This window comes from Delphinapterus leucas, chromosome 13, assembly GCF_059928025.1.
Source record: "Delphinapterus leucas isolate spDelLeu-1000000601 "Yukka" chromosome 13, BTC_Dleu_Yukka2, whole genome shotgun sequence".
Classification (NCBI taxonomy): Eukaryota; Metazoa; Chordata; class Mammalia; order Artiodactyla; family Monodontidae; genus Delphinapterus; species Delphinapterus leucas.
The window spans coordinates 87,927,152-87,951,082 of NC_143141.1; the positions used below are offsets into that span (position 1 = coordinate 87,927,152).

The 23,931-nt window shown below is 47.0% G+C and overlaps 1 protein-coding gene across 3 annotated transcripts in view; it reads right to left on the bottom strand.

Moving 5' to 3' along the window:
• ASAP2 (ArfGAP with SH3 domain, ankyrin repeat and PH domain 2) overlaps positions 1 to 20,319 on the bottom strand; it is a 156,782-nt gene extending 136,463 nt beyond the window's left edge. For 2 of the 3 annotated variants that reach the window (XM_022554185.2, XM_022554181.2), the window contains exon 1: positions 20,085 to 20,318. In XM_022554185.2, coding sequence (XP_022409893.1) covers positions 20,085 to 20,210 — 126 coding nt within the window. In that variant the 5' untranslated portion in view covers positions 20,211 to 20,318. Of the gene's footprint in view, positions 1 to 20,084 lie in introns of all 3 variants that reach the window. The other variant, XM_022554178.2, reaches the window with a different exon arrangement.
• Between the last annotated feature and the right edge of the window lie 3,612 nt (positions 20,320 to 23,931).

Here is a 23,931-nt window from a genome sequence, read left to right on the forward strand (position 1 = left end):
CTCCTCTTCTCTGCTGAGTCATCGCACTATCCTGACCGTCCACTTTCCACCCTGCCCTCAATCAGGGCATTTCTACACAGGGAGAAGACAGTCAAGGCCTTTAGCAGGCAGTCAGGCAAGCACTCGCTCCAGAAGACACCGAATCTTCCAACTCTGGTGCCGTAGCCCCATAACAGGCTTTGGAGCTGCTGGAGATGTCACAGAAATTCAGCAGGAACTGTACTTCACTACTGTGATGATAAAATGAAAATTTCAGTTATATAACACTATTGAGAAAGAGTATCATTCATAATGCCTTTGTCAACCAAGCAGCATAAATTTACATACATTAGGTATCAACAGAAATAATTTGCATTTGGGTGTGCCAGCTCATATACACATTCTGTTGTCCCTTGGGAGTCTGAGAAATTCAATGTTCAAATGGCACCAGCGTTTTCGCCTATCTGTGTGACAGCCAGATGGAAAGAGACCATTCATTTGTCGATCACAGATCAACTCTACTCAGGAGGAAAGGGCACAGTTTACTTTGTCCAGCATATCAAAAACACGTCATCTACCAGCCCCTAAATGGGCTCAGTTCTGCTGCAGCCACCCAATCGACCTTCCCAAAGAAAGAGATCTGAAATCAAATATCAAAACAGCAACCAAAAGGATTGAGAAAATTGTAAAAATGTGGAATATGATTATAGATCCAAAGACTGGGTACCACTTAGCTACCACCTAAAATCCGCCTCTCTTCTCAAGGATAACCGAGTGAGTGGGCAGGATATAAAAAAGGAAATATGCAATGTAACTAGAATACTCACTATGACACATGATAGAAACATATTTTTAACACTGAAGGAAGATATGCTTCTCTCAAAAGATACTTCATTCCAATGATAAATAATTCAAGACTGATAACTTCTCCAAGGTTACAGGGCCAAAGAGCACCTCCTATTACAGACAAGACAGGACTTATGCCTTACACTACAACCCAGCTCTTAAAAACTTGTATTTAAAGATTCCCCCCCAACACCACGGCATTTAAATTATAATTACACCTACACTCACTGTTATCTGGGCTTTCCTGTCCAATCTTACTGCTATTATCTGGTTATTATGACTAAATAGTACCTTTTCCCAGAACAGCTAATACCAGTAGCATTAACAGTAACAGGTACTATTGACTCTCTTCTGATGTAGGTGCAAATATTTCTAAATTATCTGTCCTCTCTAGTCATTTCTAAAGACAGTAACTCATAGCAAACAATGCATGTACAACATTTTGAATCGCTTTTAAAGTTGAGAAGCTAAACAAAGAAGCTTCTAAGCATAAAGAATCTGTGCATAAATACTATACCCACAGTTTTTAACTCGATAAAATGATTACTGAGCAGCTCCCAGGTACTCTGATGCTCCAGGAAACAGAAAGATCCCTCACTGACAAGAGCTGTAAGATCCTCGTTCAAGTCTTCAGGGCTACCACTGACTACCTATCTTCTTCTTTTTTAAACTTTTTTTTTTTTTAGTGGTTTGAAAGACGGCAATTGTATTTAGTTAGTTAGTTAGTTGCTGTGCACGCGGGCTTTCTGTAGTTGTGGCGAGCGGGGGCCACTCTTCGTCGCGGTGCGCAGCCTTCTCGTTGCTGTGGCTTCTCTTGTTGCGGAGCACGGGCTCTAGGCGCACAGGCTTCAGCAGTTGTGGCACGTGGGCTCAGCAGTTGAGGCTCACGGGTTCCAGAGCTCAGGCTCGGTAGCTGTGGCGCACAGGCTTAGTTGCTCCGCGGCATTTGGGATCTTCCCGGACCAGGGCTCAAACCCGTGTCCCCTGCATTGGCAGGCGGATTCTTAGTCACTGCGCCACAAGGGAAGTCCACTGCCTATCTTCTTTTGTGAAGCCATGAAATGTCTGGGGGGCTGTTTCCTCAGCTCAGTGTATAAAACCTGTCCGGCCCAGTGTTTTGAAAACAGTCAAGTTTAAATAAAAAGACAAGCATATTATTTTAAAAAGAGCTCCTGCTCTCGGGAGTGTGCAGTTTGGTTTCAGGAAACAAGAACACAAAGGCAGGAAGCAGGTCCACGGTGGGAATGTGCACTTGCGCCAGGACAGTCATCCCTGACCGCTCCTGCGGGAGGGCCTGGGGGGTCGGGCACCGCTGGACACAGGCTGCAGAACACCAGGCTCCCTTCTGAGTGCCCCCCATAATGAAGGGCCGAAGGCTGCAGCACAGGCCAGGTGCCCTAAAATTGCAGGAGATGCAGCTAACGGAGGCTACTAGTGGTAAGTGGAAACTCCTCAGGCACAGGAGGGCTGGAGAAGAACCCAGAAACTAAATGGGTGGGATCATAGGTCCACAGGGGGAGGAAGGCCTCTGCCGTCTGGAGTCCCAGCACCCGACTCTCTCACCAGGGAGCAGAAGTGAGCACCCTGCCTCGGCTTGCACACCAACTCTCCCCGCCGTCTCCTACCGCCCAGGCTGGGCTCCGCCGACAATCGCCCTGTCCCAGCCCACCCTGCAGGCCTCCGAGGTGTGTATGGATCCTTCCCCTGGGCCAGGCAGGAGAAGGGGCCGGCTCCCTGACCAAGAGTGCCCAAGAGGTCTGCAATCTGTCTCCAGACCACCAGGCAATTTTCGCCCCTGGGGTGAGAGCTGAGCCAGGCGGCCTCCGGAAAGGCCAGGACGGTGATGTCAGGCAAGGGAAGAGCAGGTTTCTAGGCGGCTGACATTGCAGTGGGCTGGGTGGCATGTTTCTTTGTTTTTCTCCAGGCTCCCTGAGTCCTCCGTCCCACTCAGATTCGTCCCTGGGGCCAAGAGGCCAGTCTGAAGAGGGAAAGGAGAAGGGGAGAGTGTGATCCTCCTGTGGCAGCCAAGGAAGATCTTCTGGCAGAGGCCAGAGTTCAGAACAGGACGTGAGCACTGCTTACCCTGCCACCTCCCCTCTACACTGAAGCCACGCAGCAGGCAGGCTAGAAGGTGCCTTCGAAGTCATAAATGGACACTCTCGGATCAAGAAGGAAGGCAAAAGGCATTTAGAGGAAAAAAGCTCAAGGGGGGCGGCAGGCAGACGTGTGCTGAGTCCTGCATGGCCTAAGAGAGGTGACCCTGCCCACTTCATACGCATCCGAATGATCACTATGCATGTGCGCATGTAGGTATATAATGTGCTTCCTATAAAATAAATACTGAATAAATTAATTAGTGGTTGGTCTTTTATTTTTAAATGGCAGGTTCCTTAAGGGTAGAGACAAGATTATATTTTTAACACTTTAGTATAATGCTCACAGCATTATCATTCTCTGCATGTGTGGCCGGCTGCCAAAGATCAAATACTCAACCTCTGAGGCCCTACTACCGGCCAGGCACTGGGGGTGAGACACCCTCTCAAGCAAGCACACACCAAACAACCCTGCCGTCAAGGAGCTCCTCTGCTGCTCGTCCCTGATGCTTTCCCCCCACCCTCTCCCTGGTGGAGTCACTGTTTCTCCTTCCCTCCCACTCATGAGCACCTCCGAGGCAGGAACTCTGAAGTCCAGCGCCTGGTACAGAGCCAAGTGCTCTACATGTTTAATGAAGGAAGGCATTAAGGCCTGAACCAACCAACCACAAACCAACCAACCTTAGGAGGTGGCCAAAACCAGAAGAGGGCTGACAAATGAGTAGCCCCCATTTGACTACCTTGTGATGTACCTTCCTTTGTATTCCCAAAGCCCTAATCCAGGTCACAGTGACTGCTTCCCTGGGCAGTGGCCGAAGCTTCGCTCCTGCGCTCCCTGCTCTGGGTCCTTCTCCCCTTTGACCCTCTCACCCCTGTCCCCCATCCCCGCCATGCCAAGTCAGTCTGCCTTAAACCCAGCTTCTGCTCATTTCACTCCCCTACTCAAAAGCCTTAGGTATTTCCCTACAACCTTGGGCAGAAAAGGCTACTTCCACAGGTAGCAAGTACCTGGTCCTCACAGCAAGCAGGGATGTTTAAGGCAGGGACTTGTGTGATACGTGGACCACTATTCTAAGCAACGTGAAGGCTCTACACCCCCAAACATTCTGTCCTTTCAGTCCAGACAGACTCTCTATAGTCACAGCCCATCTTCTCCCCTAGGGGTAGGAACACTTTTTCTATAAAGGGCCCGATAGTAAATATTTTAGGCTTTGCAGGCCATATACACACAGTCTCTGTTGTACATTCTTCAGATTTGGGGGTTTTTTTCTTTATAACTCTTTTTAAACCACAAATACCACCTTTATTTTAGTTTATTTGTTTTTGTTTTTTTGCATACAAAAACAGGGTGGACTGTAGTTTGCCAACCTCTGCCCTGACCAAACAGGCACAGCCCTGAGAGCCCTGAACCCAACTTGCATTGTTTCAACTTACCCACCTCAGTCAAGCTACACCCTCCTTTGTCCTGCTCCCTGATGAGACCCCTGCTCTACAGAAGCAAGCAGGCACTGAGGAGGAAGCCAGGGCCACCCCCGGCACCAGGGAGGACCTACACCAGCTGCAGAGACCGCACTGCACAGCCGCAGCACGCTTTATTCCAAGCATCAGACAGCCCAGGTCTGTCCCAGTGATGGGTGGGTGGGTGGGTGGATGGATGGACAGATGGATGCATCGATCCATAGATGGATCAACCAATCCATGGATCAATGGATGGACAGATGGACCCCAAACTGCTTTAGAGTAACTCCTTTAAGAATTCAGAGAAGAAAGTGGTTCTGATGGACTGGGGAATGCCAGGGAAGCCTTTACAGAATAAAAAAGACATAATGTATTTTTCAATGAAGAAACTAGATATTAGGGTGCTTTACAGAGTGGAGATTTTGGTAATTCTTAAAGAGATTTTCCTGTTTCAAAGGATAACATGACAATCTTGATTTTTCAAATCAAAACGAATTTACTTCTAAACATACAGCAGGTGTTTTGAAGGTTAAGATATCAAATCACAGAAACAGAAAGATTACCTAGGCCTTCAACATTCAACAGACACTTTCTGAGAACCGTGTGCTGGGAACCATGTCGGGCTCTGAGGACTCAAAGAGAAGCAACACTGAATCTGAGGCACCCTCAGTCTGGCGTGAGGGTCCAACAGGAAAACTAACTGCAAGCAGGCGTAACCTTGGATTTGGAGGCTCCCTCACCCCAAAAGGAAACGCCAAGATACTCTGAAGCCAGCCAGTAAGCCTCGCGCTCCTTAACAGCAGACACCTAAGAGCCAAGGGTTGTCCTCACTTAAGTCTACGTGTCCCTGGAAGAGATTTCCACATCATTCTGCCAGAGCCCAGATCCCATCCTGAAAGATGCCCTAAACGCCTCATTTGCGCCAACGCCAAAGGAAAGAGCTGTTCCACATAATTTCATTTTCTCAGTGAACTGAAAGTAATCAAAATTACACAGCGAAACTCAAAACCTATTTTCATGCAAACTCTCCTCAATGGATTACGTGCTGCCCTGCCCAACACAGCAGAGTACTGATTCGAACTCTTCTTAAACCTGCTGCTGTGTGAAGACCCTCGGGGATGCCTAGAGCAGGGGCAGCTCCACACTTCTGAGTCCAATTTTCGCTTTTCCTCCTTTTCACTGGCCTCAGCTGTTGAGCGCCGGTCCCTGCTATTTCTATTTCACTACATGGTCTTTTCCGGAACCCCGAGGATGACCATGACCTACAGAGAAACAAGATGGGCTTTAGGGCAGCTACTTACACAGGGTTGTTTTCTGTTTACCACCAAGTTCTAACACATGCCTACTACCGGCTGTAACCACCCAACCTCACAGTACATTTTTCTTTGGAAAAACTAACAAATTTCTGAAACACACATCAGCTGACACTGCTACTCCCTAATTCAACCCAAAATCCAACCAACCGTCAGAACCCTATACCAGCTCATGGTTTATCAGGGACAGGAATAAAGCCCTGAATCTGATACAGCAGGCCTCACTGGCTGTGTGCACAGACGCTTAGGGATCCAAGGAGGTTCATAAATTAAAAGAGCAAATAAAACCGAAGCCCTAAAGAGATTTCACATTAGCTATGACTAAAGCAATTTTGTCGTAAGATCAATCAAACCTCCTTTACTTTGCTCTGACCATAAAGAAGAAAACTGTGCACTTCAAAAATTAAGCTCCTTCCACACTGTTACAGAAGACAATAAATCATTTTTAAAAGAACAATAAACCCAGTTCTGGAAAACTGAGGGGAGGCAGTGTGGTAGGAAAGGAGGCCAACTTTAAATGTCATCACCAAAGCAGCAGCTTACGGGGAAGGAAGGCCTCAGCCTGAAATCCCAAAGTAAAGCTTCCCTCCTGAGTCCCCTCTGGCTGGAATCTCCACTTTGAAAAGAAAGTACAGGGCCCCGAGGGTCTGAAAATACACTAAGGGAGTGAAGGAAAGAGAATGCAGGGGAAAAAAGAGGGGAGATGAGAATTTTAAGCTTTGGACACTGCCTAGACAGCAACCCCATCCCCAAGGAAAAGAAACAGGAGCATGGAGGAGGGGAGGGAAGGGAGATGAAAAAGGTGCAGAGCCGCCGGCCTACCTCACGATTTCCACCGTGCTCCACCCCTGCTGGTACCTCTTCCGAATGAGAAGCCTGCGGCTGGCAAGCTACAACCAAGGCAAACAAAAGCTACAGGTTCTGACAGCCCAACAGCCTGAGTAGTAAACACACCTCATTCCTATTCGCCACAAAAGAAAAGCCAACAAGAGAATTCACAAGGTGAGAAGAAAACCAGGAATCTCAACAATTACCTTCTGTCAAGAAGTGAGCAGTCTCCACAGCGAACAAATCAAGGTGATGCTTATAGAAAGAGGCAAACAAAAAGCTGCTAACCGGAAAAAACAATGTATTGTTCTGAGTTTGCTGTTGCAGAGACAGACAAGGCCTGGCCCTGGACTGGAAACCTCCCAGGTACTACCTACCGCACACCTTGGCCAGATGAGGCAAATGTCTGCAACCCAGTTATCAACGCAGGTGACATTTCCACTAACGAACTTCACAACCAGAGACCAAGCCTCCAAGTGTTCCAATTTTCTCAGTATATTCAAAGCCCAAATGAGAACAAACAAAACAAATTAAATTTATTGCACCCCAATTCTGTGCAACCCATTGGCATTTAAAGATGATCAAGAACTGATCCAGCAATGAGGCAATGAAAAGAAATAAAATGTATCCAGACTGTTAGGGAAGAAGTAAAACTACCTCTGTTTGAAGATGACATGATCTTGTATACAGAAAATCCTAATACATACATACACACACACCCCATTAGAGCTAACAAACAAGTTCACCAGTATTGCAGGATATAAGATCAATACACAAAAATTAATTGTATTTCTATACCCTAGCAATGAATAATCCAGAAATGAAATTAAGAAAACAGTTCCATTTACAACAGCATCAAGAAAAATAGAATACTTGGGATTAGCAGATGCAAACTATTATATATAGAATGGACAAACAATAAGGTCCTACTGTATAGCACAGAGAAAACTATAGTCAGTATCCTGTAATAAACCATAATGGAAAAGAAAAAAAAGAAGAAAATACTAAGGAATAAATTTAACAAAACTTGTACACTGAAAACTACAAAATATCATTAAAAGAGATTAAAGACTTAGTAAGTGCAAAAACATCCTACCCTCATAGATTGGATGATATTAAGATGTCCACAGTCCCCAAGTTAATCTATGGATTCAAAGCAATCCCCATCAGAATCCCAGCTGGCTTTTTTTTTTTTTTTGCAATAATTCACAAGTTGATCCTGAAATTCATATGGTAACAGGGACCCTGAATGGCCAAAACAATTTTGGAAAAGAAAACAAAGTTGGAGGACTCGCACTTCCTGATTTCAACACTTACCATGAGCCTGGCATAAGGATAAAATCAGTGGACTAGAATTGAGAGTGCAGAAGTAAACCCATACATCAAACTTCAACTGATTTTCGATAAGGGTGCCCAAAGTATTCAATGGGGAAGGAATACTCTTCAACAAATGGTGTTGGGACAATTAGATATTCACATGCAAAAGAATAAAGTTGGAATCCTACCTCATATCATATCCCTACCTACCTCACAAAACAAACTCAAAATGGATCAAGGACTTCAATGTAAGGTCTAAAACTTTAAAACTCTTAGAAGAATAGGTAGGTGTGTATCTCTGTGACCTTATATTAGTAACAGTTTCTTAGGTATGACAGCAAAAGCACAAGCAACCAAAGGAAAAACAGATATTCCGGACTTCACCAAATTAAAAACTTCTGTGCTTCAAAGGACACCATCAAGGGGGTAAAAATAGGAGAAAATATCTGCAAATCATGTATTTGTTAAGAGTCTAGTTCTAGAATATATAAAGAGCTCTTACAATTTAACAGTAAAAGAAGCCAAATAATCCAATCCTAAAATGGGCGAAGGATTTAAATAGGTATTTCTCCAAAGAAGACATACAAATGGCCACAGGCACATGAAACAATGCTCAACACCACTAGTCATTAATCAGGGAAATGCAAGTCAATCCAGGAGAGATCACTGCATATCCACTAGGATGGCTACAATCAAAAAGACAGACAGTAACAAGTGCTGAAAAGGATGTGAAGAAAATGGCACCCTATACACTGCTGCTGCTGCTGGGAATGTGAAGTGGTGAAGCTTCTTTAGACGATATTCTGACAGTTCCTTAAAAAGTTAAACACAGAGTTACCATATGCCCCAGCAATCCCACGCCTAGATATATACCCAAGAGAACTGAAAACATATGTCCACCCAAAAACTTGTACAAGAATAATCACAGCAGCATTTTTCGTAATAGACAAAAACCCAGACATAATAGACAAAAACATCTGGAAACAACCCAGATGTCTATCAGCTGATGAATGGATAACCAAAATGTCATATATACGTACAATGGAATATTATTCAGCCAGAAAAAAGGAGTAAAGTACAGAATCATACCACAACTTGGATGAGCCTTGAAAACATGATGCTAAGTGAAAGAAGCCAGACACACAAGGCCACAAATTGTATGACTCCATTAAATGAATTCCATTACACGAAATGTCCAGAATAGGCAAATCTATAGAGGAGGAAAGTCAATTAGTGGTTGTCAGGGATTGAGGGAGAGGGAAACGGGGAGTGACTGCTAATGGGTATGGGATTTTCTTTTAGGGTGATGAAAATGTTCTGGAATTGGGGACTTCCCTGGTGGCGCAGTGGTTAAGAGAATCCGCCTGCCAATGCAGGGGACACGGGTTCGAGCCCTGGTCCGGGAAGATCCCACATGCCGCAGAGCAACTAAGCCTGTGCTCCACAACTACTGAGCCTGCGTTCTAGAGCCCACGAGCCACAACTACTGAGCCTGAGAGCCACAGCTACTGAAGCCCGCACGCCTAGAGCCCGTGCTCCGCAACAAGAGAAGCCACAGCAATGAGAAGCCCGTGCACGGCAATGAAGAGCAGCCCCCACTTGCCGCAACTAGAGAAAGCCCGCGTGCAGCAATGAAGACCCAACGCAGCCAAAAATAAATAAATTAACTAATTTTTAAAAATGTTCTGAGAGAGGCATGGACATATATACACTACCAAACGTAAGGTAGATAGCTAGTGGGAAGCAGCCGCATAGCGCAGGGAGATCAGCTCAGTGCTTTGTGACCGCCTGGAGGGGTGGGATAGGGAGGGTGGGAGGGAGGGAGACACAGGAGGGAAGAGATGTGGGAACGTATGTATATGTATAACTGATTCACTTTGTTATAAAGCAGAAACTAACACACCATTGTAGAGCAATTATACTCCAATAAAGATGTTTAAAAAAATGTTCTGGAATTGGATACAGGTGATAGCTGAACAATTCTGTGAATATACTAAAAAAATCACGAATTAGACACTTTAAAATGGTAGATTTTATGGTATGTGAATTGTATCTCAATTTTTTAAAAAAGCAACAACAGGGCTTCCCTGGTGGTGCAGTGGTTGAGAGTTCGCCTGCCAATGCAGGGGACACGGGTTCGTGCCCCGGTCCGGGAAGACCTCACATGCCGCGGAGCGGCTAGGCCCGTGAGCCATGGCCGCTGAGCCTGCGCGTCCAGAGCCTGTGCTCCGCAACGGGAGAGGCCACAGCAGTGAGAGGCCCGCGTACCGCAAAAAAAAAAAAAAAAAAAAAAAAGCAACAACAAAAATAAGCACCTGAGGAAACCACAGAAAGGTGTTTTTTTTATCAACTTGATTAATTCATAACCTATACTTTTTTTCAGGACTAAAAACTAGCCATTCGTTGTCGATTTTTATTCCCACCTTTTATTCTAGTGTCTTTTCAAACTGAATATATGGGATACAAAGAACCATGAGATTTTCAGGCTGGAGAGGGTAGTCGGAGATCAACTAATCCCAACACCTCATTTAAGAGATCACACATCCAGGGCAGTGACTTGCTCAAGGTCGTACAGCAAGGTGGAGACCACATCAGAACTGGAACCGACTCTTCTAACCCCCTGGCTGGTGCTCTTCCCATGCCACCATATTAACACAACCAAATCCACAGGGCTTCATAATAGCACGTCTTCCAGTGATGAAATACTGGCTCCCCCTAAGGCTAGGGAAAAGTTCTTGAACGCTGATGTCAGAAAATCAGTATTTACTTAAAATTCAACAGTCCAAATTATTTAGTGATCGCAAAACCCTGTGATCATTAACACAATCTTCTTTTCACCAGAGAAGCAAAGCACAACAGAGCTGTAATCAAGAAACCAAGGCATGCACCTGGAAAGGCAGTTCAAGGTGAGACGGGTAGCACACTACAGAGCCCCATTTGTCCCAAACTTAAACTAGCGATGCACCCAATGAAATTCCAGCTCATGGGCCAACCACCATATCGACTCCAGTGGTATTTTGGGGGAGGGAGAATCTTTAAAGGGGGAGTAGAGAGGGAAAGTGTTATTTTCACCTCTAGTCTCTTGAAAAGTATAAATCCGAATGGCCAGCAGAAAGTGGACGAGGTGGTCAGAAAAAGTAAAGAGCGGCACGGGGCAGGTGAACTGTGTTGCAGAAACAGAATGTTAGGAAATGTCTCATCTACCCTCCACTTTACAAGTGAGGCCACTAAGCCTGGACCAGTGAAATCAGCCGCCCCAGGCCCAGCACCTGGTTAGCTAACAGGTCGGGGCTATCAGAGGAATAAGTACAGTACAAAGGCTTAACATGTCCCTTCCTCTCAGAATCTCCCCAAAGTTCCCTAACTGGCAGCAGGGTGCCAACACCTCATGGAGACTGCCTAGACAAGCCACATCTGTGATTCCCCCCTTCAGTGGTCGCCTCTCCAAACACAGATCTGCTGACACGGAGGGAACAGTGCATGGACCTGATCCCTGGCTACGTGGCTCTGGAGTCCTTTACAAGCAGCTGTCCTCAGTCCCTCAGCTCTGAGGGGGAGGGAGGGGAGGCAGATGTACCTTTCTAACTCACTCCAAAACAGTTAAGGCCACTTAATAAACACCTCTGATGCTAAGTACCTCCCCAGGGGTTAGAGTCTGATGACCTAGGTCGACAACTATCAACCTGCACTAAAGAAGCCCAGAGAAACACCTAAAGAGGGAACTTCCCGGGCAATAGAGATCCCAGCAGGAGACCGTCAGGTGAGGCATTAAAGGGCCAGCAGGAGGAACACCCCTAAGCACACAGGCTAATCTCAGCGTGGCTAGGACTCCCGGTTCTATCGACCGCTAATTGCGGGGCGGGCGGGCTACCTGCAGTCATGGAACTTGTCTGAGCCTCGGGTTTCTTCAACTATAACATAGAGATAACAGGATCTACAGCAGACAGGATAAGGGAAAGGATTCAGCAATCAAAACAAGCCATTTAAAACACAGCACAGCCCTTAACCCAGAACTAGGGCTCAAAGAAATGTCAGCCATTGGTGTTGAAAACAAAAACAAAACCTCTATTAAGATTTCTTCTGGGAAACTAGGGAAAGAGGCCCCCAAATCCGGGTCACCTGGCTAGAATCCTAGACGCCGAGGGAATTCACCATTAGAGGGAACCATCTTCACCAGCCAGCCGACTTTACTGCGAGCATCTGTGTATAAAATCACACTGACAAAGCCATCTTCAGCACCGAGTGGAGAGATGATGTCATTAATAATCCCGTTAGTAGGGCAGGCCTCCTGCCAGGGTGTGAGCAATACCCGGGGCCACTCGGCTTTGCAGGGCTGGGCATGTCAGCAGAGCAGTGAAAAGAGTAACGAGGAACCGTTTCTGCAGCAACACGGACAGAGGAGGCAGAGAGGAAACAGTGGCAGCAAGGGTTCTTCAGAAGCATCCACTCAGGAAATGCAGCAGATGCATCACAGTGCAAGACAGCAAGAGAGGGGTCGTGCTGGTCACAGAGCCATCAATATGGAGGGCCTTTTCCGGTCCAGGCTCTACAGAGGCAGTTGGCGGCTACAGGAGCAGACTCTCGTGTCAAAACGCTTGAGTTTGAATCCTGGCTCTGCCACTTCCTAGCTCTGTGATCCTGGTAAAGTGGCTCAGGTTCTCTGGGCCTTACAGGGTTTTTGTAATCATCAAGCAAGTTAAGAGTTAATATGTGTAAAGAACTTAAAGCATGCCTGGCACACAGTAAGCGCCCAATAAGTGCTAAAAGGCAAGAAAAAAACAACAACAGGGACTGACAGTAACACTTCAGTCATGCTGTAGATACCCCAAACACACTCATGCAACAACAGCATCGTTTCAAACACGTAACCTCACCGAAAACACGACAGAACTCAAAGTCTGCCTTAGAAGTCTGGGCGGAAGGTACCTGTAAATCTATCATCACTTCACATCCAAGCTTGCCCTCCAGAGTCAAGGACAGCATATGACAAACCAGAAAAACAAGAAAGGTACAAGCAGGAGAATTGGCGGCCCAGCTCAGGGTCCTAACCACAGGACTCATAAGATGCAACTCACAGTTCTGCTGAACGCCAAGGCATGCGTGAAGGTATGAACTAAACCAGGACCACACGAGAAACTGCCAAGCCCTGACCCTGAAAAAATGCAGAGAGCACCATGGCTGTCAGGCCACAGCTGACAGCTTTACCCTCCACCCCTAGTTCCCCTAAGCACCTTGGCTACCGGATAACTACAACACTGGCGAGGGGTGCCACCCCTCTCTGCTCAACTCTAAGAACCAATTCATCACAGTGATGGTATAATTATGAAGCCTGTTTAAGGAGCATTGCTGCAGAGTCACTCACTCACTCCAAAATACAGTTAACTAAAGTAATCTTACCAATAAGCCTGGAATTCTTAGCCTGAATTCAGGGGGGTTCATAAACTTGGATTGGAAAAAAGAATTACATCTGGATTTCATGAGCCCCCAAGTGAAATTCAGCGTTTCCCTCAATTATGAATGTAAGCAACACACCGTGATGGTATTAGCAGTACCTGTGACTCCAACAAAAGATATACTTACATAGCTTTAGAGGTGCTGGAAACAGCTCCAATACTGCTTACATTCATCAGTACCTCAAAATTAAAATATTTATTAGACCCAAAACCGAATCTTGATATTTAATGCTTTAGTAAAGAAACATATATTAGTATGACACAGATTTTCAAATATATTTTTGAAATATATTTCAATATACTTGGTTCCCTTCAAGATCCCATGTATTTTATTCAATGCATTAAAACATCTTTCTGAAAAGAGGTCCACCATCTTCACCAGAGTACCAGAGGGGTCCATGGCACAAAAGAAAGGGCTAAAAGGGGCTTCCCTGGTGGCGCAGTGGTTGGGAGTCCGCCTGCCGATGCAGGGGACACTGGTTCGTACCCCGGTCCAGGAAGATCCCACATGCCGCAGAGCGGCTGGGCCCGTGAGCCATGGCCGCTGAGCCTGCGTGTCCGGAGCCCGTGCTACGCAACAAGAGAGGCCACAACAGTGAGAGGCCCGCATACCGCAAAAAAAAAGGGCTAAAAGGATAAACACTAACTACACACAAAATAAGTGCTTTATGGGGAAGGAGCTAATCCCGCCCACTTTTCCATCACTGGCCCCTGGTGGTAACAAAATACTGGTAGATGCCCATACACATTTACAAATCAAGAAACCCAACACAACCAAATACAAATAAAAATTCAGCCCAAGCATTCCAGCTCTGGTTGACAGTCCATTTATTCCACATCGTCCACATGATAAAACGATAATGGTACAGAAGTACCTGGAAGGGCCCTGGCAACCACTTGAAGGCCACATGACACAGAAAGTATAGGCAAAGAAGGTGGTTTCCTATGGTGGTGGGACTAGGTGAATTCACCACCTCTTTGCAGTGGGAAAGAGGAGTGTTTAGGGAGCTGAATGTGGACAGTATCCCAGGCATCCGACACAGCTAAGAAAGCGTCGCCTGCTATCGTCTGCCTACAAACAGCAGAGGAGAGAAGCAGACACACCCCGCCGGCCCTGTCTACACGACTCTGCTTACTCCCTCCCTTCCCTTAGCGTCTGCAGAGAACAAAATGAATATCCAGCACTGGCCCCAACACAAGTGCTACAGCCAGTCATGCTGAGCAGCACACGGCCGGCCTCGATACCAACACTAATAACTCCACAGAGTGTCAGCTTTGCTGCAGGGACAGCAGGAGGCCTGTTCTTCAAGCGCCCGAGTGAACCGAGCCTGGCCTCTGCCTTCGCTGGGACGGGAGCCCTGCTCTGTCCCTCTCGCCCCCCAGCACAGACAACACAGAGGGTCTCCATCAGACCTCTCGTCGCCCCCACTGCTACCACCCAGGCCACGACGTTCCTGCCTGGATGACCCCCAGCCCCAACTGGTTCCCCTCTTTTCTCTCATGCGCTGCCCATCTATTCTCTCTGGAGCAACCACCGGGAAAGGTTTAAAATGTAAATCAGATCAAGCCCTCCAGTGGCTTCCCACCATGTTAGAACAACATCCAATTCCCTCCCAAGACCCAGAAGGCCTCCTGTGATCTGGCCCTGCCTGGCCCTCACCCTCTCCCACGCCCACTTCTCTCCTCCAACAGGGCCTGGGCCAGGCACATCTTAGGGCCTCTTCACGTGCTGCTCTCCCATGGCTACTTCCTCATTGCCTTCTGGGCTCTGCTCTAATGCCACCTCTTCGGAGAGGCCTTTCCTGATTTCAGTTTCCTGCTCTCCAGAGTCACATTCTGTTCCTGTATTCTGTGTAACTTTTCTTCAGAGCACTTATCACTACCTGACATTACATTACTTTACTGCAGTGATTATCAACCCCATTTAGGGAGTGGCTTTAAAAATTGCCAATGCTTCAGGCCCCACCTAAACTAATTAAGTCAGAATTTCATGGAGTGGGCCAGGCATCTCTATTCTATAAGCCACCCAGCAAGTGATTCTAATGTGCCGCCAGGGTTAGAACAGTGCTTCTCAAACGTTAATGCGCATATAATGCACCTGGAGATGTTATTAAACCCTCGATTCTGATTCCACGGGTCTAGGGTGGGATTTGACAGTCTGCATTTCTAACAAGCTTCCAGGTGATGCCAATGCAGCTGGTCAGTGAACCCTTCTCCGAGTTGCAAGCATCTAAAAACCATTGTCCAGAACTTTCTGCAATGAGGAAAATGTTCTAAACCTACGCCTTCCAATGCACCTGTGCTTTATTAGCACTTGAAATGTGGCTAGGGCAGCTGAGAAACTGAATGGTTAATTTTAGGCTACTATATTGGACAGTGCAAGTCTAGAATGTATGTGCTCCACAAAGAAAGGCATCAGGGCCTGGCCATGTGGAGGGTAAGAATCAAGGATTATTCCAAATTCGTGGCCTGAGCAGCCCTCTGTGGACTGGCTATGAAAATCCAACCAGAGGCCTAGATGGCCACCGCCTCAGGAGTGGATCAATATTTACCTAAGGCTGGGAGGCAGATACAAGAGACTATATTGAGATACCTTAGTAATTAAAGCATGTGGTAAGCCACAGATGACTACCTTGGCTTCAAGACTCAATTGCACATCATCATGCAAGGCCCTCCTAACCATGGCCCCAGGCACACCTGACCACTCCCATCCCTAGGCATCCATGATTCTGGACAGTCTTGTGGTTACGGCCTCACCACGTTTTATTGCATTGATCTGTTTATAGGATATCTGTCTCTCCCACTAAGCTTCAGGTTGCTTCAAAGACAATGCATGCCTCTTGGGAATTCTGTTCCCATCACCTAGCACACAGCAGCACTGAATAAATACTGAATGAATGACAGGGCCTGGAACCCACCACGAACAGCATTAGTACTTTTACTGTTAATCACAAGAAAGAGAGAAACTGAATGGGGGGTGGGGGAGAATGGGGGAATCACATAAGAAGAGATCATTCCCTCCTTGAATGACTCGAAAATTTCCAGACACCTACCCAGATTACAGGACACAGCATAACAAGGTGGCCCTGTCTGATCCATAGAGGCTCATTTCCGGAAATAAGAAGGGACTGGGCAAGCTAGATGATGTCCTTCTGACAATAAACCTAAAATCTGTTAGTCTGGGACGTGGAAGCGCTGTTTTCCAAACAAGTCACAAAGGGCTAAGGTTCAGAATCACACTCTTGCCTAAAAAGTACGTAGGCCGTAGGCTGGGTTCCCACTAATAACTGCTGGGAGGAGCTTCTGGTCCCAAGGACAGCAAGGCCCCTGGGAGTCTATGCAGCCCAGATGCTCATTCTACCCCTGCAGTTAGAACCCTGTGCTTGTGACAGCAATGAGATTTCCAAGGCAACCAAGGACAACAGAGTGGAGAATTATGGCCCGGAAGGAAGTAGATTAAATTTTAATACTCACGAGTCAACATCAAATTTATTTTTAAAACTACATATCTGACAAAGCCAAATAAGCAAGACAGAATGGATGATGCTCTAAAGGAGGGTCTAACTATGAATATCCCACACATGTATACAATTTTTCCCTATTTTGAGAATATTTCAAAGAGCTCAGACTCAAAGAAACTGAGACAGCAATAAAAACCCCCAAAAGGGGGGAGAGGAGGGTTTTCAGATTCAGCCACAATTTTTTTTCCATTATTTCCAAAAACACAGGGCAGATTCCAGTTAAGTACCAGACTTCGCTAAAATTGTGCAAAACAATTACTTCACCAAGAGAAAGTGATGATCACAAAGTGAAAATTTTAAAACACAGCTATATGCTGACCTGCTGCCAAGACAACAAACTGGTTAAAAAATAAGCAACAGTGAACATATAGTTTTCCATTCACTTACTCATTCAACCATTCCTTTCCCTTACTCCCCTCCCCCCCCATGTAAATCCCAGCTTGGGGGGGGGGGGCAAACACCCTCATCAGGTTCTATGGATTAACTATCATGTAATCTATTAAAGCAGTTAGCATTTAGTAAACTGGTTGTCTACCAGGTATTGTGCTGTGTATTATCTCATTAAACCCTCACAACCCTCTGAAGTAGACAGGTATTGTGATCGAGACTTTAAAGCCAAGGAAAATGAGAAAACATTAGGTATTTCACCTAAGTTCACACAATTGCCCAGTAGTGGAGTGTGAACTTGAACCCAGGTCCCTCTGACAAAGGAGTAATTTAGAGAATTCAGCATTATTAAAAGTAACAGAAAGCAGCATCATTTCGGAAAACAGCATGAAACCAAGTTCAAACTCCAGCTCTTCAACTTACTGGCTCTATAACCTTGAGCAAATTAACCTCTCTAAGCTCAATGTCCTCATGTGTAAAGCAGGGATGAGGAATAAATACAACAGATGTGAGATTCATAGTACAGGGTAGGGATCCATTAGCTACCCACAGTCCAGCTACAGGTGTACATATCAAAAAAAAAACTTACACTTCAACTGTAGGACGATTTTTAGCAGACATAACCTATCTTGGAAATAACAGGTTCACAAACATTAACCAGTTTAAAATTAGTTTACTAATTCCATGACACATTTGTTTAAACACAGGACCAAGGACTTGAAAATTTATTTGTCACAATACCCACTCTCATGTCTCATTTCAGTATGAAGAGCAGAATGCTTGTTTAAAATCAAAACATGAGGGCATCACTGGTTAAATAAAACTGTTTCAGATTTAGTTCTCTCATAAATGTAAGCTCACATGTACCATTATCTTAGTATGTATACTGAATTTGCTTAAAGTGAGACAGACCTGTAATGATTTGTTTCTTTTTCATTTTTGAGACTTTAACCAATTCTTGTTCTTGGATGGCAACATGGAGCAAGCCTGCAGTTTAGTAACATGACCAAATCCAGTCTCTCTTTAATCTGCTCAGTAACTGAGCTCTAGGGTAATCTCCTGCACAGCATACAAAAAGAGCTCTGGAATTACACACTGCAAACTAAAACTAATCAGGAAAGGATATGCCAATTTTAATAGCAACTCCTATTTGCCTAGCTTTCCAGCATCTGCCAGTGTTAGTAATATTTAACTGACAAACTTCAGTAGGGAAAAGAAACAGAACTTTAAACACAATTAAGCTTTCTTTTTAAGGCACTGTGTACAAAGCTTCCTTCCCTTAAAAGATATTCAGCTACCTCTTGGGCTGCAATCATTCCATAAACATTGTTAATGGTGTATTTTCAAAACAGCGTGAAAATTTCTTCTTGCTTTTCAACCAGCACTTCTGAAAAAACTTACTACGCTCATCCCCATCTGCCTCATTTGAAGGCATAATCTTGAAGCCTCGCTAATACAGGTAGAGTTAAGTGATGTGGGATCACAGAGCTCACTACAAAAGATTTACATTCAGCTCTCCTCTACAAAAAAAAGGGGGGGGTGAGGAAGGAAGGGGGGAAGAAAGCCCTATACTATACTTAAAACACTCAGAATGTTGAATCTGCTACTTTTGACTTAGCCTATTATTGACTGTTTATGTCTACAAAGAAAAAAATTTCCATTAAGGGAAAACATTCTGTATTTTTTTTTCCCCAAGCAATTCCTAACAGCAGCTGCTTTGTTCAAGTCGGCAAAAACCTGAATGCCATCGCTTAATTTAAAGCTCTCTGGTGACCTCTCCTCACTCACTCTAGCCCAGTCATCTCCTTCTAAAATACCTACCATACCCCATTTTAAGAACGTTACTTGACGTTCTGGCCAAGAGGAATTTAATCATCTCTTCGACACTGGCACACGTGTGGCTGGTAAACCAGTTCCCTGTTATGAGCCAAGCACCTGACACAGTGTCTCTGACCCTCATAACCACCCTGGAAAGGATGCATTGCTAGTCTCGTTTGATAGGTAAGGAAAATGAGGGCAGAAAGGTGAGGAGCTGCCCCAAACCACAGTCGGCGGTGGCCCTGGACTCACGAGCTCTGCCTGCCCTTCGGTCCCAGGCTGCTCTGACTGTCACCTAAGCTTGCGGGTCCTAAGCGCTCTCTCCGCAGGATGTGCAGGGCTTACTAGCTAGCACTAGACGATGACTTTGCACCTTGACTAAAAGCAGGCCTTTTCCAGGCTGATGGGGGAAGGGAGGCGTCCAGAGCTGCGAGCAGGTAAGACACACGTCCCCGGGGGTCAGCAATGGCCTTTGGATCGGAAGCCCGGCTCGCCCACTCCTCCCCGGGCGCCGCGCGGCACGGCGCGGGTCAGGCCTTCCTGGCTAAGGTGTGCACACCTTTCCTAGGCAGCCGGGGTCCCCTGGACCGACCCAAGAGTCGTGCAGAGCGGGTCCCGGGTACACGGGCACCGCGCCGGGCAAGCTGGGGACAGGGGCACTCCACGCGCTGAGAGGGGGACGCTGGGGGGCCGCGGGCAAGCCGACGACCCCGGCCACAGCAGCCGAGGGGTCCCCGCTCACCGCCGGCCCCGACTCTCGGGCCAAAGTTGGCGGCGCAGGGAGCGGGGGGGACGGCGGGGGTGGGTACCGCCCGGCCCGGGGCCCCGCGAGGGGAGGAGGGGGGGGTCTTAAAAAGGCCCAAGGTAGGCAGCCGGCAGCCGTCTCTTCCGAGCCACCTCCACGGAACAAAGGGCTTGTTGCGGGCAGGGTTCGCCCAGCTGCGTCCGGATCCCGAGGAAAAGAAACTTTTCCCGGGATGCGGGAGCCGGGCCCGGGGCGGAGACGGGCTAGCGGGGCGCGGCGCTACCTGCGGCCGGAGCCGCCCGGCGAGGCCCGCCGGCGCCGCTCACCTCCTCGATGGCCGCCACCGTATTCCGGCACTGCGCCGTGCGCGTGGTGAAGCTCGAGGCCGTGGGCGCCTTGTAGTCTTCATGGGTCTCGGCCACGAATTCCGACACGGAGATCTGGTCCGGCATCGCCTCAGAGCGCGGGCGGCGGGCCGCGGGGGAGCCGCCGCCTCAGCCGCCGCGAGGGCTCCGACCGGCCGCTCGGACGCCGACGCCGCCGCCCTCGCCGCGCCCGCAGCTCGCCCGGCCGGCGGACAAAGGGAAGCGCCGCGGCGCGGGTTGCCGCCGCGGGAGCCGCACGAGCCGCCGCAGGGCGCGGGTCGGCCGCCCGCGGGGCCCGGCGGCGGGAGCAGGGGCCGCGCGCGCAGCCCCGCGCAGCTCGGGCCCGACCCGTCCGCCTGCCGCGCCGAGGGCTCCGCAGCCGCCTATCCTCCCGAGCGAGCCCCGAGGCGGACGCGCACAGCCGGCGGGAACTACCCGCCACCCAGCCGCGGGCCCCGAGCACCTCCTGCGGAGAGGGGCGGGTCCGGGCCGGGGGCGGTGGCCGGCCGGGCGCGGGGCGGGGCGGCGCGGAGGGCCGGGCCACCAATCCGCGCGCTCGCCGCCGCCGCAGCCGCCGGGAAGCTGAGCCTGCAGGAAGGAAGGCGGCGCGCGCTCCGGCTCGTCGAGCCGCTCGCCCGCCGCCGCCGCGCGCCGCATTGTCTCGGCGTTCGGGCCCCCGCCGCGCGCCGGGGTTCCAGGGCGCGGCCCGCCGGGCCGGCGGGTCAGACGGGGCCGCGTCCGAGCTTCCCGTCACTCACTCCCACCCCGGGTCCGCGAGCGCGCGCAGGGTGCGCTTGACACCTCCCGAGCCGAGCCACCGTTCCCCCCTCTCGTCCCCGCCCCACCCCCGGTCGTGGAACCCTTCTTGGTATCCCCCATAAACCGCCGGGAATGCCCGTCCGGGCGCGGGAGAAGGTGTGAGGAGCTCGCCCCCTGCAGGACCATGCGCGCCGCTTGGCAGATGCCTCTCGCACCCCGCCCGGCAGCCCCCTCCCGCCAGCTTGGGATTCGATGACAGCCACGAGAAATGACCATAGAGTGAGTGCTTTTCTGCCATCCAATCCTCACGACCTTGTGAGGCAAGTAAAGAGATGGTTATGTATTTTACATAGAAGGAAGGCAAACGATGCTCCCGAGAGAAACTGAGTGGCCCAGTGGGCTTCATATCCAAGTCGGAGCGCTTCCGAGGGCTTAACAGGACCCCTGGTCAGTGTCCCAGTCGTGTTTCCTATGCATTTTCCCTAAAATCCTCGGTCGTTCTCGGTTGGTTGGAAACAGTTTCAGGGTACTAGGCCAGGATCCACTCTGGGCAGATAAGAATACGCTGAAATGGTACTCCTGTAGGAAGTGGAAGGGACCCAGGGAGTGTGAGAGAACCAGGAGAACGTGCAACAGGAGAAGGCAAAGTTCATATATAACTGGCCCAGTAAAGAGTTTGAGTTAAAACAGATTTTCATTGAACGTCTTAAGGAAACTCTCATAATTATTTTTAAAAATCCAGCTTGCCAGGGGGAAAGAGGGTGAGGGATAAATTGGGAGACTGGGGTTAACATAAACACACTACTCTATAGAAAATAGGTAACTAACAAGGACCTACTGTGGAGCACAGGGAACTCTTCTCAATACTCTGTAATGACCTATGTGGGAAAATATTCTAAAACAGAGTGGATATATGTATAAATGATTCACTTTGCTGTACAGCAGAAACTAACACAACGTTGTAAATCAACTATACTCTAATAAAAAATTTTTTTAAATCCAGAAGTTCTGAAGACACTGGTCCAATAAAATCACACCCCATAACTCTACACCAGGCATGTGGCATGGTTTCTGTAGCTGCCAGCAATAAACCCAAGAGAAACTTTACAAAAACCTTTTGTGCATCTGAAAAGGAGGAAGTGTGAGAGACGTTGGAAATTCAATATGTGAGACAAAGCAGTCTCCTGACACTGAAGGACAGTGGACCAATCTTTTTTAAGCTCCCTTGTAAGAATTTGCTATATGAGGTGGCAGCATGGGTCAGACATTATGTATGGCCTTTGGTATTTTAGTAACATTGCCTATGAAATTTCGCTTTCTGAAATAACTGTATTAGTGGATAGCTTTTATAACTGCACTAGGCAATAAGTTACCGTTGTTAAAACTGTAGCATCTCTGCTTCTATCTTCCCTGTATGTTTTTTCACCCTTTCGGTGTCTTTGGTGGTTTCCTCTATTTGCAGCTTTCTACAATTCAAGTCCTATAGATAATACTTATATTAATGCACCCTTTCCTACACCAGGCAGATTCTGTTCCCTCCTAGGTAGTTTTCTAGCTACAGTTTTGTTCTTCTTCTTATCTCGGGTAAGTTTTCAAGTCTTGATTTTTAGAGGACTAGTATCTATCAGGCTATGGATTTAAGAATTTAAGAAGAGAAAGTAGTGTTTTTCCTTGACATCTAGTACAGCATTAACCAGACTGATCCAGACTTCTTCTACAAGGACCAAGTGAAGCTTCATGTTCTTTATTCTCTTTATGTGCAGTTACTGTCTTTTTTTTTTTTGTAGTTTAATAGTATTTTTACAGAAACCTTTGGTAGCCACAAAAATAAAATTGCAAAGCTGCATTGCGTTATACAAGTAGATGCAAAGGTTAGTGGAAAGCAAGTCATCACCAAGTCCACTGCAAAGAGAACATCTGTGATAGAACACCAAAGCAATTTATTCATCCAGCCATCACTGAGAATCTCAAAAAACCTTGCATAGCACAAAAACCTGTGATTAAAGCAAGATCAGAATAAAACGTAGCTAATGGGTCTCTGAGATTAATATAATGAGAATGAGTGGTTTCCAACAAATAATAATAAAACAAAAGTTGAATGTGGATCAAGAAAACATTATAAACACACACTTTTGTTTTTTTTTGGATTCATGAAGAAAAGAAGAACATGATGGGAAAACCATTATAGGTCTATATACCCCTTTACCTAGAACTTTAAAACCTAAATAGCTCTGAAAAATATAAAGTTAAAAAAAAAACTATTTTCATGGTAAAATGATCTGAAATGAATTGACATGTGACTATTTACAGTCTTGCTTATCCCACTTCATATGAATATTTATGTTTCAGTGCAAACTATAAATGTGCTTGCTTATGGAGTATTGCCCCTGACCCCACTGGGGGTGACTCAAAATATCTAGTGTATGTGCTGTATTAACTCTCTAGAATCTGAAAAATTCTAAATTCTATACACATCTGGCCTCAGGGGTTTCAGATAAGAGGTTGTAGACTTGTATTATTTTAAAAAAAGAAAAGAAACATCGTGTTGCAGACTTGTCATTTCTAGGAAAGAGGAAAGAAATCCTCTTCTCAAAAATGGGATTTTCAGCAGCCCATTGAGATTGGCCAACAGCCCATTTTCCAAAGGAATTTTCTGCCCCCAGTAGTTCTCAAGAACCTGAGATTTTTCACTCTCAAATCAAGTTTTAAAATATGTTCTTAACTCTGAAATTTGCTTGAGGGTTGGTTGCTTTAACACAAGACTTATCCAGTTCACTTGCTATTAATTTGTAAATGATTACTCTTGGAATGGAGAGATCTGTGTCTTAAAAGAACTATGGTAAACAGTGTAATTAAATAGAAAAACAACGAGAAGAAACACGCCAGTGATGTGAACGTGTAAGCACAATCAGAAGCTTCATTTCCATGCTTAACAAGATTCACCCTCAGACAGTGTTGCTGAAGGGACCAGTTTATCCCCAAAGTGAGAGAAGTTTAAATACACTTAGCACAGTGATCTCACCTTAGTACTCTAGGGGAAAAAAATTAG